This window comes from Lissotriton helveticus, chromosome 6 (assembly GCF_964261635.1).
Source record: "Lissotriton helveticus chromosome 6, aLisHel1.1, whole genome shotgun sequence".
Lineage (NCBI taxonomy): Eukaryota > Metazoa > Chordata > Amphibia > Caudata > Salamandridae > Lissotriton > Lissotriton helveticus.
This window is the reverse complement of record NC_136067.1, coordinates 322,575,978-322,593,541: the sequence shown is the minus strand read 5'-3', so window position 1 is coordinate 322,593,541 and position 17,564 is coordinate 322,575,978. Positions and strand designations below refer to the sequence as shown.

Sequence of the window (17,564 nt, the reverse complement as noted above, 5' to 3'; positions counted from 1 at the left end):
ATTTACACAGATACCCAATACGCCTTTGGCGTGGCTCATAGTTTCGTCCGGCAGTGGGCGGAAAGGGGTTTTCTCCCTTTCCATGGTCAAAGAATACAACATGGCCCTTTGATTTTACGATTACTAACAGCATTGACATTACCAGAGAAGGTGGCTGTAGTTAAATGCAGTGCACATAAGGCAGTAGTAGATGCAGTAGGTGAGGGAAATGCTTTTGCCGATCAGGTAGCAAAGGAAACTGCCAAATCCAAAATGTCTTTGATGTTTGTAACTACCTCGGATAGGTGGGTTGCGGAAACAGAGATGTTTGACAACACTATGGAGAGTGTCCGAGAGATACAGAAAGAAGCTACTCCTGTTGAACTGGCTCACTGGGAAAAGGAAGTGGGGAGATTAGATGGAAACGATTGTTGGGTTGATCTGACGGAAAAACAGAGATGGTTGTTGCCCAATGCATTGGTTAATGCTGTAGTAAGTATGGCACACGGTTCAGCACACATCGGGGCAAAAGGCATTTGTGCACTTTTGGATCCTATGTGGAATAATCCTAATATCCCAAAGACGGCTGCCCATTTGGTTCAATATTGCATGGTTTGTTTACGACACAATCCTGGAGGCAGGGAACCTGTTCTCAGTGGGAACTTTGCACCACCATCTTTGCCTTTTGAGGTGCTCCAAATGGATTATATCCAACTGGAGCGTGTGAATAATCTGAAGTATGTCCTGGTCGTGGTGTGCGCCTTTAGTAAATGGGTTGAGGCCTAACCGACCAAAGAAAACACTGCTCTGGCAACAGCAAAAGCTTTGATAAAGGAGTTCTTCCCACGTTATGGATTACCTCGGGTGATCTGGACAGATAACGGGGACACTATAATGCAGATCTTATCAGTCATGTTTGTAATGGGTTGCAAATTAAGCAGAAGTTTCATGCTGCACGACACCCCCAGTCAGCTGGACTGGTTGAGAAGTATAATGGAATACTGAAATTGAAACTGGCCAAAATTCAAGAGGGTACTGGGCTGAAGTGGCCCGATGCCCTACCATTAGCATTGATGTCTTTACGAGTTACCCTACATTCCCGATCTGGCTTGTCACCGTATGAGGTCATCTTTGGACGACCAGCCAATGTTTGGGGTGTCCGAGACCCAGAACATTTCGTGATATTGATTATCCTATGATGACAGATTATCTGTGTGCTTTGACTAAAGATCTCCGTTCCATTCATCAACAGATATCAGCAGTGTTACAGCCTCTGCAGGAGGGTCCCGGACTACGTTGGGAGCCAGGACAGTGGATCCTGGTCCGCAACTATCCGTGAAAATCCAGCGAAAATCCAGCTTGGACCCTCGGTGGTCCAAGCCTCACCAGATTCTTTTGGCCACGCGGACGGCAGTGAAGATGGACGGCAAGAGACATTGGATCCATGTCTCCCACGTTAAAAAGTTGCCTCTCCCGCTTCCTTATGATCAACGGAACCAGGAAGGAATTTTGACCCAGGAGAGCGAACGAGCCCCTCGCTTTGTCCCTTTTTCTGATGCCCTAGAAGTCGGAGAAGGGAAAAAAGTCAGAAGGGCAAGGAGCAGGAGCAGTGGGCTCGGAAGGGGCTTCGTCATCTGCACCAGTAATTGCCCCGGATTCTGTTGCCCCTACAGTTGAACGAAAGGTTCATGATATTCCTGTTGCAACAGATGTATCCTCCTCTGTTTTGTTCTCTGAACAGGAAACGCCTGGCCTTGTTCGATTCAATCTGCGGCCCAGGAAACAACACGGTACCCCAGAAGAAGCTGGAAGGAGATAAGGAAAGACTTGAGTAATAGGGTTTATCAAACACCTTCCTGGGGTACTGAGCGAGACACTGGACTGAACACGCTGAGAGCCTGGAACATTTTGTTTGCTCTGTTCAGAAAGAAAGACTGAATTTCCTGAAAAAGGGGCCCAAGTTGTGCTTTCTTCAAAAGTTATGTGAAAACCTAAATCCAACGTGAGGATCTGTTTTGGTTTTCTTTGTGATGAACGATAGGAGACTGACTGTGAGGCTCTTGACGGACACAGGAAAGAAGAACTCTCTGGCAGGTTGGACTGCATTGCCCGAGTTTAGTTTTGGACTTTTAGCTAGCATGTACCCTTTTGCCCGTTTTGTTCCCGAAGAGGAATGCCCTCTTGCACCTACATATATGCCGATTTTTTCTAGTTGGACCATGCGTGCCAAAGAGACCTTTGTGGTCACAATAGCGATTTTGTTAATAATAATAATGTGTGTTTGTATATTTGGAATTTCGTCATCCTATGCATACTGTCTTGGGAACAACTACCCCGCCTCCAGAACATCTATTTTATACTTTAGCCCCGCATAAAGAAAGGCACCGTCAGATTTATACTAAAAATGTATTTGTTGAAATGTTTCATCAAACGCATAGTGCTACGAATACAACAAACTGTTGGGTTTGCGGCCTTCTGCCCTCTGTAATGCACAAACATGATTTATTTATCTCTCTGCCATTATCATATTTAGGAAGTTGTGAAGCTTGGTTTAAGTTGTTATCTATGGTGTGCATGCTTTATACTGTAGATACTAAACGATATTCAGAAAAAGACTAGGAGATGATCCTAGCATACATAGAAGTACATCAAGGTTTTGACCCGAAGGGAAATGAAGGGGAAGGGTCATTTGATCCAAATGCCTGTATGAATTTATTTACCAAACATGAAAATGTTACCTGGTTGAAAAATGAAATACTCGACTTTGAAGAGTTTAATTTTACCCAGTATTTTCAGCAATTTCAGGAAAGAAATGTTACAGATGACAAAGCAGTCCCAGTGACCATATTAAACAGTGCTTCAGCATTCTGTGTTCAGGGAGCAGGATACATTTCAGTAGGAGAAAGTCGATGTAAATATACCTATCGGCTGCGCACCTTCAGTAGTCCTCCATTGTTGACTCCCCCCTAATGTATATTTCGTCTGTGGAGAAAATGCATATACAGGGCTTACCAGTGGTTGGGTTGGCCGTTATTTGTCCTTTTTGTATCCTCCAGTATACATAGCCCCTTCTAATTATCATAAGGATCATCGATTAGATAAACGGAGTCTGCCACTTGTCAGAGATAAGAGAGAGATTGATACCACCAACATAGATCAGACAGATACTCCTGAGCAGCATTTTATTGACATTGAGAAGGGGGTGTTTCCTATTTGGGGTCCCATCATTATCAGTAAGGAAGTGAGGCGGCTGTCTAGAGTAGTCAAAAGGGTGATCAATACCACTGCAGGTATATTGACCAATCTAACCGTAGAGCTTCAAGCAACAAGACTCGTCTCGCTTCAGAATCGAATGGTTTTAGATGTCATCCTGGCCGACCGAGGATGAGCATGCCGTGTGATCGGCAGCTCCTGTTGTGTATATATCCTCGACTCCACCCCCTCTGCTCATCTAGCCATTCTAAAATTACACCGTTTGGCCTCTGAAGTACATGCAGATACTGGTACCTGGCCCTTATCTGGTTGTTTTTGGGGTCTGTTGTCCATCTGAGGATGGAAAATTGATGGTACTAGCGGGTATAGCTGGTATCATACTCACCTGCTGTCTCTGCAAACATTGTGGGCCTGCTTGTTGCTCTTAGTGTGCTGCTAAGCTCGCCTCTTCTGTGACTCGTCCTTCTCCAGCAGCAGTAAAAGCTCAATTAGTTCAGCAGGAAATAAAGGATATCATGCAGATTGATGAAGGGATTTTTGAAGACTGACTTCCCTTTTAATTAGCTACATCATGCTAAAAGGGCGGTTCTGAGGGATAAAAATCCAATTCCCCCTATATTAGCAGTATTAGTCATATCTATATATTGTGTTAGCATGATGTATCTATATACTATTTGCGTTCTATATGCATAATGCCTAACCTATATCTGTTTTAGCAAGTTGATAAGGGTATATGCTGTTCGTGTGTTCTGTTTACATCGAGTAGGCCAAGAACCATACAGACGCCATATTTTCTCTGCCTGTGACAGGCCCGAGCAGTGATCATGTGTTACTCTCCAATAGTTGTCAGGCCCCAGTTCAGTTCAGTTACTGAGAGCAGCTGAATGCACACAATTCTTCCTCTGTCCTGGGACTTAAGGTCGCATCTGACTTTGGGTGTGATAAGCGCATTCCTGAAGGCGCCGTGCCTGCACTCCCAGGCACCGGGACGAAATGGAGTCACCCCCCCTGATCTCCCCAATAATAACTAAGCAGAGCTTTGAACTAATCATGTGTGCATATATGGTCCTTCCTCGAGGCCCAAGAGCCAAGTAGTGTTTTTCCATTTACGGTGACTTCATGTACTGTGCTAAAAGTATACATGTGCTGTTTTGAAAGCAAGCCAGCGGTCTTCTCCGTGCACCTGATGGGTGAGGGTTGGAGAGGCTCCTCTATAGAGTATTTTGCATAATAAACGATTGAACTTTCTTCACTGCCAACTGACTGGTTATTTGGTAATTGGGGCTATTGGTAGGTATAGCTCCTTATGTTATTTTTTATGGTACGTCAATCCTAGAAAAATATTTAAAATTACACAAATTATTTAACCAGTAGAACTGAGCAAAACAAGGGGTGTAAGGAATAACAGGCTGTCGCCATTACACACACAGCAGCTTTTTATTTTAGCATTGCGCTTTCACTTTAAGTGAAAGTGAAAGCACGATGCAAAAATGAACATGCTGCTGCCTCGCTCCGTGCCTGTCCAGAGTAAACAATCCTCTATTACAGAACCACAGATGGCCCCTATAATGATAAGGAATTGCTACAAGACAGCCGTGAAGCAGGCGATCGAGTCTGGATGGGCCGGACAAAAAGGCGAAAGGGCTACAATCAAAAAGCCTCTATTTCAATCGGCGGCCACAGTTTTACATAAACAGTGACGCCGGCCAATGAAGTTGAGGGGCGGGGCTTTAAGGACCCTTCTGAAATCTACTTGCTCACCAGACGTCTCGCAGAGCGTTGCGACGCTACGAGAGACCTAAAAATAACTACTTCTCCATTTTCTAGGATTTGAGGGAAGGACAATCTTTAAGAACCTGCCAGAGTTAACGCTGGGGGGAGAAGAGCTTGATGAATACCAGGATGCAGTAAAAAAAAAAGCAAAGTGAGGTTTGACAAACCACTGAGCCAGATTGTGTTAAGTCATACATTCTTCAAGCAGAAACAGAGTACAGATGAAGATGTTGACACTTACGCTTCTGTTTTGCGCACATTGATCTCTGAATGTCTGTTTGACCTACTTATCAGGGATACATTTTTAGGCCACGGCAAAGACAAACGCTGTTAGCTATGGGTAATCTTTCACTTGAGTCCATAAGAGTAGTGAAAAGCATAGAAATCTCACAAATTTCAGTGAGAGAATTGAATGAGAAACCAGTTGAGGCGGTGAATGCTGTAACTTCTGGAAAATCATGTCAAGTGGCTAATATCAGTAAGAGGACAGGGAGTTTTAAATCTGTGAAAGGGGCAAATTCATCTACTACTATTGATACATTTTGTTTCAGCTGTGGTAATGCCCTTGCACTGTAGGAGTAGGTCCTGCAGCTAATGTCACTTCCAACCATTGCAAATAAAAATTGGCCCTTTGTGAAGGTTTGCCAGTGAAGGAAGTATTCTAAGAAGACTGTGGCACATGTTGCAGAATATGATAATGAATTCGATTCTGAAGTGGGAGGTCTACATGATTTGGTCTAGTGAAAGATGAGGATTAGGTTTAATGACACAAAACTGTTCATTGAAACTTGGGGAAACAGAGACCTAATTACATCGGACCTCCCCCTCCCTCTCTCGTATGAAGGTTGCAAGATAGAACATATAGGATATTTTTAAGGCGGTCTTGGAGTTCAAAGGGAGAAGGATCAAAGGAAAAATATATATAGCATTTAAAGGACTCAACATTCTGGGTTGGTTTCATCAGGGCCTGTTAGGCATGTTTTTAACCCTTACGGTGCTCATGACGGAATGGTTCCGTCATGAGCACCAGTGCTCCTGTGCTCATGACGGAACCATTCCGTCATGAGGACAGGGGCAGGAAATCCCTCTGCTGTAAACCTCCCCAACCTCCCGAGGCCAATCCCTGATTTTCAAAGTAATGAAGATCGCTCGCAGGGCGCACTTTGTCATTACATTGAAAACAAAACTGAAACTGAGTTTCAGTGCTCGTGGGGCTGCTCGTGGGGCTATCTCAGCCCCGAGCACCTAAACACTTGGGAGAGGTATCGTTGGAAAGGGGAGAATCTCCCCTTTCCAAAGGTACCCTTCATCCCCAAGCAGGGATCCACCCACTAGCGCCAGGGAGGGGGGGGGGGAGCGGCCCCTTGGGCCTTTGCTCTCCCCATTGTGTTTTGGGCATACCAGTCCTTCTGCCCCCCCTGGGGGGGCAGAACGCCCACTAGCGCCAGGGATTTTTTTCTCAAAAATGTACTTAGAGTGGGGGCTGCCCAAAACGGGCATGCCAATGCCCCCAACCCCCTCACCAAAAGTACAGCCTTTCTGCCCCCACCCCCCCAAAAAAAATTACAGCCTTTCTGCCCTCACCCCCCCAAAAAAATGACAGTCTTTCTGCCCCCCTGGGGGGCAAATGGGGGCAGTGGCCCCCAATTTGTCCGCCCGGAGGGGCAGAAAGCCCACTAGTGGCAAGGATTTTTTCCTCGCAAATTTACTTAGGGTGGGGCCTACCAAACCCCCACCCCTACCCCACCAAAATTACAGGCTTTTAGCCTCCAATCTGCCCCGCCCGGGGGGGGGGGGAAGCCCACTAGACACCAGGGATTTATTTTGGGCAAGTGAAATTAGGTTAGGGGCTGCCCAAAACGGCGTGTCAATGCCCCCACCACTCCAATAAAAAAATGCAGTCTTTCTGCCCCCCCCCTAGGGAGCAGATGGAGGCTGTAGCCCCCAATCTGCCCCTCGGGGCAGAAAGCCCACTAGATGGCAGGGATTATTTTTGGGCAATTGTACGTTGCGTGGGGGCTGCCCAAAACGGACATGCCAATGCCCCCACCCCACACCTAAACTACAGCCTTTCTGCCCCCCCTGGGAGGCAGATGAGGGCAGTAGCCCCCAATATGGCCCCCTGAGGGGAGGGTCAAAAAGTCCACTAGACACCAGGGATTTATTTTGGGCAATTGAAATTAGAGAGGGGGTTGCCCAAAACGGGCATGTCAATGGCCCCACAGCCCCCAAAAAAGAGTCTTTCTGTCCCCCCTGGGGCAGACAGACCACTAGAAACCAGGGATTTGTTTTATGTATTCATATAGGGGTGAGGGCTGCCCAAAATAGGCATGACAATACCCCCACAGCCCTAGAGAAATTCTAGTCTTTCTGCCCCCACGGTCTGGCGGGGGGTCAGAAAGCCCACTAGGCACCTGCGATTACGCTGGCTTTTTTTATGCGTGGGGGGTGGGCCCACTAGCACCAGGGATTTGTTTCTCAAAAATGTACTTAGGGTGGAGGCTGCCCAAAATGGGCATGCCAATGCCCCCATCCGCCTCAGCAAAAGTACAGCCTTTATGCCCCGAGGTGGAGGGGCAAAAAGCCTAGATTTTCTTTTAGACAAATGAATTTAGGGTGGGGGCTGCCCAAAATCGGAACACCAATGCCCCTACACCCCAATCGGGCAAAAACCCCAACCCCCGGTTCTCCCCAGGGTGGCAGAAAGCCCACAAGGCACAGACCTATTTTTAGCAATGTGCCTAGCTGTGGACTTTGGGCCCTAGCTCTGCCGGCACCTAGGGAAACCTAGCAAACCTTTACATTTTTGAAAACTAGACACCAAGGGGAATCCAAGATGGGGCGACTTGTCTGGCTCTCACCAGGTTTTAACCCAGAATCCCTTGCAAACCTCACAATTTGTCAAAAAAACACCTTTTTTCTCACATTTCTGTGGTGGAAAGTTCTGAAATCTGTGTGGATCCACAAAATTCCACCAGGCCGCATTCCCCAAAGTCTTCCGAGAAAAATGGTACCTCACTTAAGTGGGTGGGTCAAGTATCCACAACAGGCAAGGGCCCAAAACCTAGTGAGGCGACATCAAAATTACCTATCACAAACCAACCTGCTTTTCAAGGGTGGTCCCATGAGTTTTTGGCCCTGGGCTCGGCGGCCATCTAGGGAAACCTACCAAAGCCACACATTTCTGAAAACTAGACACCCAGGGGATTCCAGGGAGGTATGGCTTGCGTGGATCTCCCAACAGTTTCTTACCCAGAATCCCCTGCAAACCTCAAACGTAGCTGAAAAAAAAATCACCTTTTCCACACATTTTTGTGTGGGAAAGTTGTGGCATCACCGGGCAGACACAAATTTCCTACCACCCAGCGTTCCCCCAGGTCTCCTGATAAAAATGGTGCCTCACTCATTTGGGAAGCCCAAATACCCGCGACAGCCAAGGGCCCAAAACGTATTGAGGCAACATCAAGATTGCCAATCACAAAACGACCTGGTTTTGCAAGGGGGGTAACCTGGGTTTTTGGCCCCATGGTCGGCGGCCAGCTAGGGAAACCTACCAAACCCACATATTTCTGAAAACTAGACACCCAAGGGATTCCAGGAAGGTATGGCTTGAGTGGATCCCCCAACTTTTTCTTACCCAGCAAACCTCAAATGTAGCTGAAAAATCACTTTTCCCACACATTTTACTGTGGGAAAGTTGTGGCATCACCGGGCTGACACAAATTTCCTACCTCCCAGCTTTCCCAGGTCTCCCAATAAAAATGGTGCCTCACTCGTGTGGGAGGCCCAAGAACCCGCGATAGGCAAGGGCCCAAAACGTATTGAGGCGACATCAAAATGGTCTATCACAAAAGGATCTGGTTTTGCAAGGGGGGGGGGGGTCACCTGGGTTTTTGGCCCCCTGGTAGGAGGCCAGCTAGGGAAGCCTACCAAACCCACACATTTCTGAAAACTAGACACCTGGGGGATTCCAGGTAGGTATAGCTTGCGTGGATCCCCCAACGTTTTCTTACCTAGAATCCCCTGCAAACCTCAAATTTACCTGAAAAAAAAACACTTTTTCCACACATTTGTGAGTGGGAAAGTTGTGGCATCACCGGGCTGACACAAATTTCCTACTACCCAGCTTACCCCAGGTCTCCCTGGGAACATGTGTTGAAGTACTTTTGACCCACCTGAGCTTCCTTTGTCATCTGCATATCCACACAATAATGCTGGGTAAAGGTGTGTGGAGATGCCCATGTTGCAGCTGGACATGGCACTTTGGCCATAAATGATAGGGTTGCACTTTTTTCCTTGTCGAGTGAGCTCTTGGTCAAGTGGTTAATGTTTTCCCCGCTGAGGAATAGCATACCTGAATTGCTGCTACAATCCAACGTGCAATTGTCCCCTTTGTCACAGGTGCACCTTTACTAGACTTAGTGTAAGAGACAAACACTTTATTCCCTTTACGGAATGGTTTTGACTCATTTAGATAGTATGGTAAGGTTCTGCTTACATCCAGGGTATGAAGGCTTCTTACTAGTCGCGTTTGTGGGTTTTCTCAAGAAAACTGGAAGCTGAATGCTTTGATTCATGTGGAATTTGCTTACCTCCTTGGGAAGGAAGAGATGGTTGGTCCTTAGGATAATCCGGCCTTTATGGATTTGCATGTAGGGTTCCTCAATAGTTCATGCTTGTAGTTCACTTACTCTCCGTAGTGATGTTACTGCAATTAAAAAAGCAGTATTTTATTTTGATAGATTGGAGTTCTGCCTTGTGCATGGGTTTGAACGGTTCTGTCATCAGCTGTGTTAGAACTGTGTTTAAGGTCCACATAAGGGCTGGAGCCTTCCTTGGAGGTGCAATTCTTTTGGAACCTTCTAGGAACCTTTTGATGGCTGGTGATGTAAAAAAACACTTTTACATGATGCTCCCCTAGTGTAAGCTACAATTGCTGCCAAGTGCACCTTGAGGCCTGGGTAGTTGATTTTACTGTCTGGTAAGAGGGTAAGGTATATTATCATTGTTGCCTGGGTAGATATTGAATTTAGGGTATTGCTCTCCGTACGCCAAAAGATGTACCGTTTCCACTTGGCTGCATAGCAAGGTCTTGTGGTTGGTTTCCAAGCTTCCCTTAGTATCTCCATTATTCTTTGTGGTAAGTTAAATGTTAAATGTCCAAACTATAGGTACTCAGGCACCATGCCGCTAGGCTGACTGTTGCTGGTTCCAGGTTGAATATCTTACCCCTCTGCATTGTCAGAAGGCCCTTTTCTAACTTAAATGTGATCATCTGCCCCTTAGACAGTTTGAATAGGCTTGAGTACTAGGTTTGCTTTGCCCATTGAGGGGCTTTGGAAATTAGGTTTGTTACCGGGTGTCAGGCCTTCTCCAGTACCTTTTGTAGTAGGGCGATAGGAGAAATAGTGTATGCCAATGTCCCTGACCAGTTTAGCGACAGGGCACTCCCCTTGGATAGGTGTTATTGAAACCTGGAGGGAAAGAATTGGCATTTTCTTTTCACTGCTGTTGCAAATAGTTCTATCCTTGGTGTCCCCCAGAGGTTGAACAACTTTTGCAGACTCCTTTATTTCCCATTCATGTGAACTGCTGTCCTGTCTGATGAGCTGATCTGCTTTTGTGCGGTCCTTTCCTTGGCAGGTGAATTGTCTGTGAAAGCATGAGTTTTGCACTTAACTTCTCACCCACAATGACCTTCTCTGGTCTGCTACTCTATCGACCTCCTGGACAGATGGGCCAGTTTCTTGACTCCCTCCCCTCCTACGTCGCCGAGTTAGCTCTATCCCCGGCAAATTTCACAGTTCTTGGAGATCTAAACATTCATCTAGATGACCCCGCTGATCACCAAACTAAGGTTCTTCTGTCCAACTTAGCAGCTCTTCAAATTATACAGAAGGGCTACGAACCCACACATATCAAGGGCCATCTGTTAGACGCTGTGCTCAGTAACGATCAAAAGCTCCACATGGGCCTCCAAATTCCCCTCCCTTGTACCGATCACCTGCTTGTGCCATTAGACTGGGAAAATATGATTCCTCCCCCGGTTCAAACCCCAGCCCCGCTGATGGGGAGGAACTGGTCGAATCTCTACGCTAGCCAGTGGGCACGTTCCCTGACCGCCACTCCCCCGTGGACGGGTGAAGACCGTATATGTCTAATAGGAACTTCAACGCCTGGATACAGACCTCGCTGGACTCTGTAGCCCCCCTGAAAAGCCTACACACAAAACTAAGTCTAAAGAAGCACCATGCTTACTCCTAAACTGAGAGAGCTGAAACAAAAGTGCAGGAAGCTAGAGAGGGAATGGAGACAGGCATCAAGGGTGGAAAGTAAAATCAGCTATAGAGAAGCGATCAGGAAGTATAAGGCAGATATAATAACGGCGCAATCCTCATTCTATGAGCAAAAGATAAGGACTGAAGCCAACTCCCCGAGGGAAATTTTCCAGATCGCTAAAACACTCTTTAATATCCCTCAAAATCCCCCTGACCACCAAGAGGCCCAAAACTGATGCGACAAGCAGGCGGAATATTTTCATCAAAAAAACTCAGCTCATCTCCCTCTCTTTTACCTTAACAAGGAGCGAATCCAATTCCCCTGGGGTCGAGGACATCCCCGCAACTACACACTGCCCTTTAACAGAATTCCCCCTGCTTGACGAGGATTCACTGAACACTCTAATGCTAAAAGTATCATCTGGCTCTCCTACTGACTCAGCCCCTCCGCGCCATCTGTTGCTAGTCGCTGATATAATCAGACCAGTAATTCTGAACGTTTTAAATGCCTCTATCACCGCAGGAACATTGCCGCTGGCATGGAAATGCGCCCAAGTCGGAGCACTACTGAAAAAACCCAACCTCGATCCTGCAATCATTGTTAACTACCGCCTGATCTCCCTCCTGCCATGGTTGGGCAAGATGCTAGAGAAGCATATCAATTCCACTCTGGTCAACCATTCGGAGTTTAACAACCTACTCCACGACTCTCAAGCAGGCTTCCCCCCGAAGCTCGGGACGGTAGTTGCCCTTTTGGCAGTGACAGAATCAGCTCGGAGGTACCTGGACCAAGGCGGCACTACAGCAATTATTTTGCTGGATCTTAGTGCCGCCTTCGACACAGTGGATCATAACATCCTGCTCTCACGCATAAGACACCTCGGAGTCACGGGGCTAGCTCTCACCTGGCTGCAATCCTTCTTGAAAGAACGGGTGTTCCAGGTCTCGGAGGGTGCCACTCAATCCAAACCATGGCCCCTCAACTGCTGGGTCCCTCAGGGTTCTTCCCGAAGTCCCACCCTTTTTAAAATTTATATGGAGCTCTTAGCGGAGATAGTGCGCCCCTTCCGCATCGAAATTGTCACCTATGCAGACGACACCCAACTGGTGGTTGCTTTCAACCATCCAGAGGGCTCGTCTAGCACTCTGGGAAGCTGCCTGGAAGCAGTAGCCGATTGGATGGCACTCTCCCATCTAAAATTAAATGGGGACAAGACGGAACTGATGTTCCTTGGTAAGACCCCATCACCCAGAGCAGCCATTGACTGGCCGACCTGTATGGGCACTTTACCAGAACCCAAAGACCAGATCAAAAGTCTTGGAGTATGGCTAGACAGCACCTTAGGTTTCAACCACCAAGCCACCAAGCTCTCTGCCACTTGCTTCGGCCTGATGAGGATGCTGAGGAAAATTCTGCCTCTCCTCCCCTTTCAGGCTTGGAGGATCATGGTGCAGGCTATTATCCTATCCCGCCTCGACTACGGGAATGCCCTGTAATTGGGCGCTCCGGCGAGCTCCATCAAAAAACTTCAGGTCACTCAGAACTCTGCAGCACGCCTATTGCTGGGACTGCCTCGGAGACACTCAGGGTCAGCCACCTTGGAAAAACTCCATTGGCTGCCTATACAGGCCAGGATCCAATTCAAGGCGATGTGCATAGCCCATAAAGCTATGTGGCACGCAGGCCCTGCATTGATCTGCTCCCTAGTCACCCCCTACCACCCCCCCCCCACCCACCCCCCTCCCCCAAGAACTCTACGCTCCAGTACCACCTTCCTGGCAGTAACTCTGAAAATTAAATGAGCTAGATGGGGGGCCGTTCGTTCTCATGGAACGCCGCCTCCTGTTGGAACTCCATGCCCCTTACCAACGTAGCGAACCAGACCTACTCAAGTTTCGCAAACTTCTGAAAACCTTCCTCTTCCATTAACTGCGCAGTCTGATGGCTGCCTCCACCCACCCGTCCTAAGCGCTACGAGGCCTCAGGGTAGAAATGCACTCTATAAAACCCCATTTCATTACATTTCATTTCTGCAGACTGATTCCTATAGCCCATTGCCATATCTCCTGAGCTAGTTAGCTTAAGGACAATTATTTTGTTCCTCTCCATTTGTTGAGGTAAAGCGTTGTTGAATTGTTCGTCTGGAACAATACAGTCTTACCTGCAAATGTGGGCTTGGAATGCTGTCAGTGCCAGCAACACAGTCTTCATTTCTAGAAAGTTGATATGTTTTATTGAATTGATCTTGTTCCACTGACCCCGTATTTTTAGGTTTCCTGAGTGCACTTCCTAACTCCTGTGGGACACATCTGTTGTGATGGTGACTGATGGAGTTGGTGATTGGAATGGTCTGCCTAGTGTTATGCCGACCACTGTATCTCCTTCTGTACACTCTGTTACAACCACTAGATCCTTCCAACTCCCTATCAAACTGTTGCAAAGCCATTCCTGTAGAGGGTGCATGTGTAAACGAGAATCGGTAATGAGGAGGATGCATGATGCCATCATGCCCTTTAGTTTTGTAACTGTCCTCAATGTCAAGATACTGTCCCTTCTGGTAAAGGTGAGTTTGCTCTTTGATTGCCTGTATCCTCCTTTGGTTCAGGTATGCCGGTCTCATTCTGGAGTTCACGATCTTGTTCCTAGGAATACCCTTTCCTGTTCTGGTTTTGCGGAGGATTTTATGTAGTTTATGGAGAAACCTAATCTTTGTAGCATTGTAATCACCTGCTGAATGTGTGTGTGTGGCATCTTTGTTTTGAATCTGCCTTCACCAACCAGTCTTCTAGATAGGGATAGACGTGGATTCTCCTCCTCCTTAGGGATGTTGCTACTGCTGCTAAGCACTTTGGGAAAACCCTTGATGCATATTTTATTCCAAAAGGCAAAACCTTGAATTGGTAGTGCATCTCCTTGTGGATGAACCTGGGGTATCTCTTGTGCTCCTTGATTTCCAGGGACATGAAGAAAGGCATCCATTACTTCTATTGTTGCCATGTAGTCCCCTTCTCGCAGCTGCAGGATTACTTCTTGTAGGGTTGTCATTTTGAAGTGCTGCATTTAAATGCATTACGAGGAATCTACAAGACGATTTTCAAGCTACAAGAATGCAAAGGTGGGGTCCCAAGACCCTGGTAGGGACCACCTGAAATTCCATGCTGGGGCAGGGAAGACTATGGGAGAGATGACCACTTGAGGCCCTCCATGAAGGCTTTGTTTACTGGGATATGAAAGAGGGAGGAGTGCTCTGTGTTTTTTATCTATGCTGCCACTGCAGCTAGATTGCATACCATATAGTATAGGAGAGTTTGAACAGTTGTAGTCTGAGAAGATACAAATAGTGTGCTGGAAACTGGGTTTAAGTCCAGGTGATTGGAGATGCAATAGTTGGCAAAATGCTTCAATTTTTGCAGCATTTAAGGCCCGTGTCCTAGGCTTGCTGGGTTAGAGTAGAATATTTGTGCATTCCTGCGGGAGGAACAAGTAACTCAAGACCGAGGGTGCCAGATTGTGTGGCCTGGGTGGCTGATCTTGCTTTAGCTGTGTGTGAGAAAGTCTGGCCTCTTATGGCGCGTGGTCTGGTGGCTGATGGACAGCTCGAGGAGTGTTGAGTACAGCATCTATCTGGCCCATGTGGAGCCACCAGAATGAGTGTTGGAGATGGTTGCCTCATTTCCGTACTTCATATAAAGTGGGAGAGGCAGAAGAGCGTAGGCAAAGATCCCAGACCAGTTCATGCACAGTGCATTGCCCATGGACTTGGGGAATGAGTTTGGGAATTTTGTATTTTCAGAGTCTATCTGTTGGGTATCCCACCACTGGGAGTAGGACTTGTGGGTGGAATTCCAAATTAAGGATTTGTTGATGCACCCTGCTGAGTAGGTCTGCCAGGGAGTTTTCACTCCCGGAAGGTACTCCACCAGAAGGTACCAGTTCAAACTCACTAGCTCATACAGAGGGAGAGAGCACATGCCATTCAGTGCCAGTTCTCCTTCGCTAGCTCAGAGAGAGGGGGATAGCGCGTGACTCCCTGCATCTGAAGGACATACATGGTGGTCATGTCTGTCTTGATAAGGACTACGTTGCCCAAATTGACTTGAAGAAAGACCTTGAGAGCCAGGCGTATGGCCAGCAGCCTGAGGTGTACCACACCTGGGGAAGGGGTAAAAGGGGGAACCACACACCACCTGTATTGTCTCATGTCTGTAAATGAAACTAAACCCAAATTTAGATATAGTTGATCATATGGAATCTGATCCCTTTTTTTCAGGTTTCGTTCAGAGTGGCACAGCAAGAACAATTTAACATAAACATCTGAAATTAGGCCAGATTTCAAACGGATGAAGGATATTAAGCAAATATTTTAAACCAAAATAATATGCTATATACGGTAACAAGTTTCTACCAGCAAGATGGAACCTGTATACAAGGAACACAGTGGCAAGTGTGTAGAAGTACTTGATATATGTAATGCAAATCAATTGTGAGAATAGCAATGCTTCTGTTTAATTTGATGAAAATGTGCCTTCAACCCACTGAACCAGTCAATTAATAAATATAGGCTTTTTTAGATATACCGCTCTATACTACAGTTTTCTGCTTTTTTAAGTACTGCACACAACAAGTAATGCTACCGGTGTTTGGATTGTGTTGATGAAAGATAAAGATAGCAGGTTTTCCAAATCTAGCAGAACAGCAGACAGATCAACACAATACAGATTTATTTGCATAAATGACCATCAAGTCCACATTAAGTCGTTTGAACAGTTTTTTCCTCATTATAAAAGGCACTGATTGGGTCCACTGAGCACAAGTCAAACATGGCTAGTGAGAAGCCTGCTGGCAACAATTTCTAATGACGAACGCATGAAACAAAACCCCTTAAAACAGAAAAGAAGCAGAAAAGGTGTCAAGCATAATAGTATCTTACATCCATCTTGGAAGTCTTACAGAAGGCTCCAACAGGATGCACGTGGTCATAGAGAATAATGACCCCAACCATTACTCTCATACAGAACATAAGGGTCTCTTCACTGGTGAATCTACTCCTGTATTCCCTACAAAAAGAAGACGTATTCATTTGTTAACAAAAAATCTTTAAAGAGATATGCATACATACATTGCTAACATATTACGGTAACCAGCCCAAATGAAATATTCAGCATTAATTTATTGATTTACTTTGATGTTTCAAAGCATCAACGTAATGTTGTCTAACAACTTTGAGGACATACCTCAAAGTGTACGATGATAGGAATATGTGGGTTTCAATCTCCAGCATGTTCTAGCTAATGTAGTTCAGGTATTTACTTGGCTATTACAGGCATTTTGGGGAGTGTGTGCTGTTACGGGTTGGCGGATGTAAAATGTTTCTGGTGCAATACATGAAAACACTAAGATATATATTTAATCTTAAATGAGGTTGAGGTGACATAGTGGCATTAAAATAAATGCGATCAGTAAGTAATCACACAATTTACTGCCAACTACCGGAAGAATTAGTGAGCTAATTTGTATAAACAGGACAGAAGAAACTACATGTTGCAAACACTAGAGTAAGAAAACCTGAACATGAAACACAAAAAGTATGTGCGTTTCTTCAGCCCTGGAGTTTTAAGGATCTAATGTAATCTCCATGTAGACTAAAATGGTAGAATTATCTCAGATGTTTAGACTTGTAAAAGCATCATGTTTGCTATTGGTGGAGACATTTAACTTGACCACTTCATTTGCAACCTGGAAGATTCAAGAAACTAAAATCTATTTTTGCACTGGGCTCCAACAATGGTAACCCCTCTCATACTTATAAATGTTAAAATTCTGAGGAAGGTATGTTCTTACAAAAGAAAACATGGACAACACCAAAGAGAAAAATAGGGGGGTTTGAAGTCCAAATTTGAGTACCCAAAAGTAGTACTTAATGATACATACATACATACATACATACATATATATAGCGTATTCCGTAGGAGCTTTATAAAAGGTCTTAACAACTCATCTAGTCTCTGGAGTACACATCCTGCCTGCTCTGAAGTAATGGGGCCCCTTGTGATGTTAGAGATTGTTATAGGTTTATATTTTTGTGCATGTGGATTATTCATTTAAATATACATTTATATTTATTGCCTGATATAATATGACTGTTTTTTTAAACAAATTTCCTATGACATGTAGAAGGGTGTTTTTCTAATGTATAATAATTAGTTATGACACATTTATGTGTAAATCACCATCTTGTCTAGGATGGAAGCTGTTTCCGTCACTTCCCCCCTGTACATCTTCAACCAACAAGTTCTGCAGAACAAAGTCAAGCTAAAATG

At 45.8% G+C, this 17,564-nt stretch overlaps 1 protein-coding gene across 8 annotated transcripts in view; it reads right to left on the bottom strand.

Moving 5' to 3' along the window:
* The window catches only part of CYRIA (CYFIP related Rac1 interactor A), a 339,563-nt gene that overhangs the window by 47,908 nt on the left and 274,091 nt on the right, over positions 1 to 17,564 (bottom strand). For all 8 annotated transcript variants that reach the window (XM_078647768.1, XM_078647767.1, XM_078647763.1 and 5 more), the window contains one exon: positions 16,175 to 16,301. In XM_078647768.1, the coding sequence (XP_078503894.1) occupies positions 16,175 to 16,301 (127 nt within the window). The remainder of the gene's footprint in view (positions 1 to 16,174; positions 16,302 to 17,564) is intronic.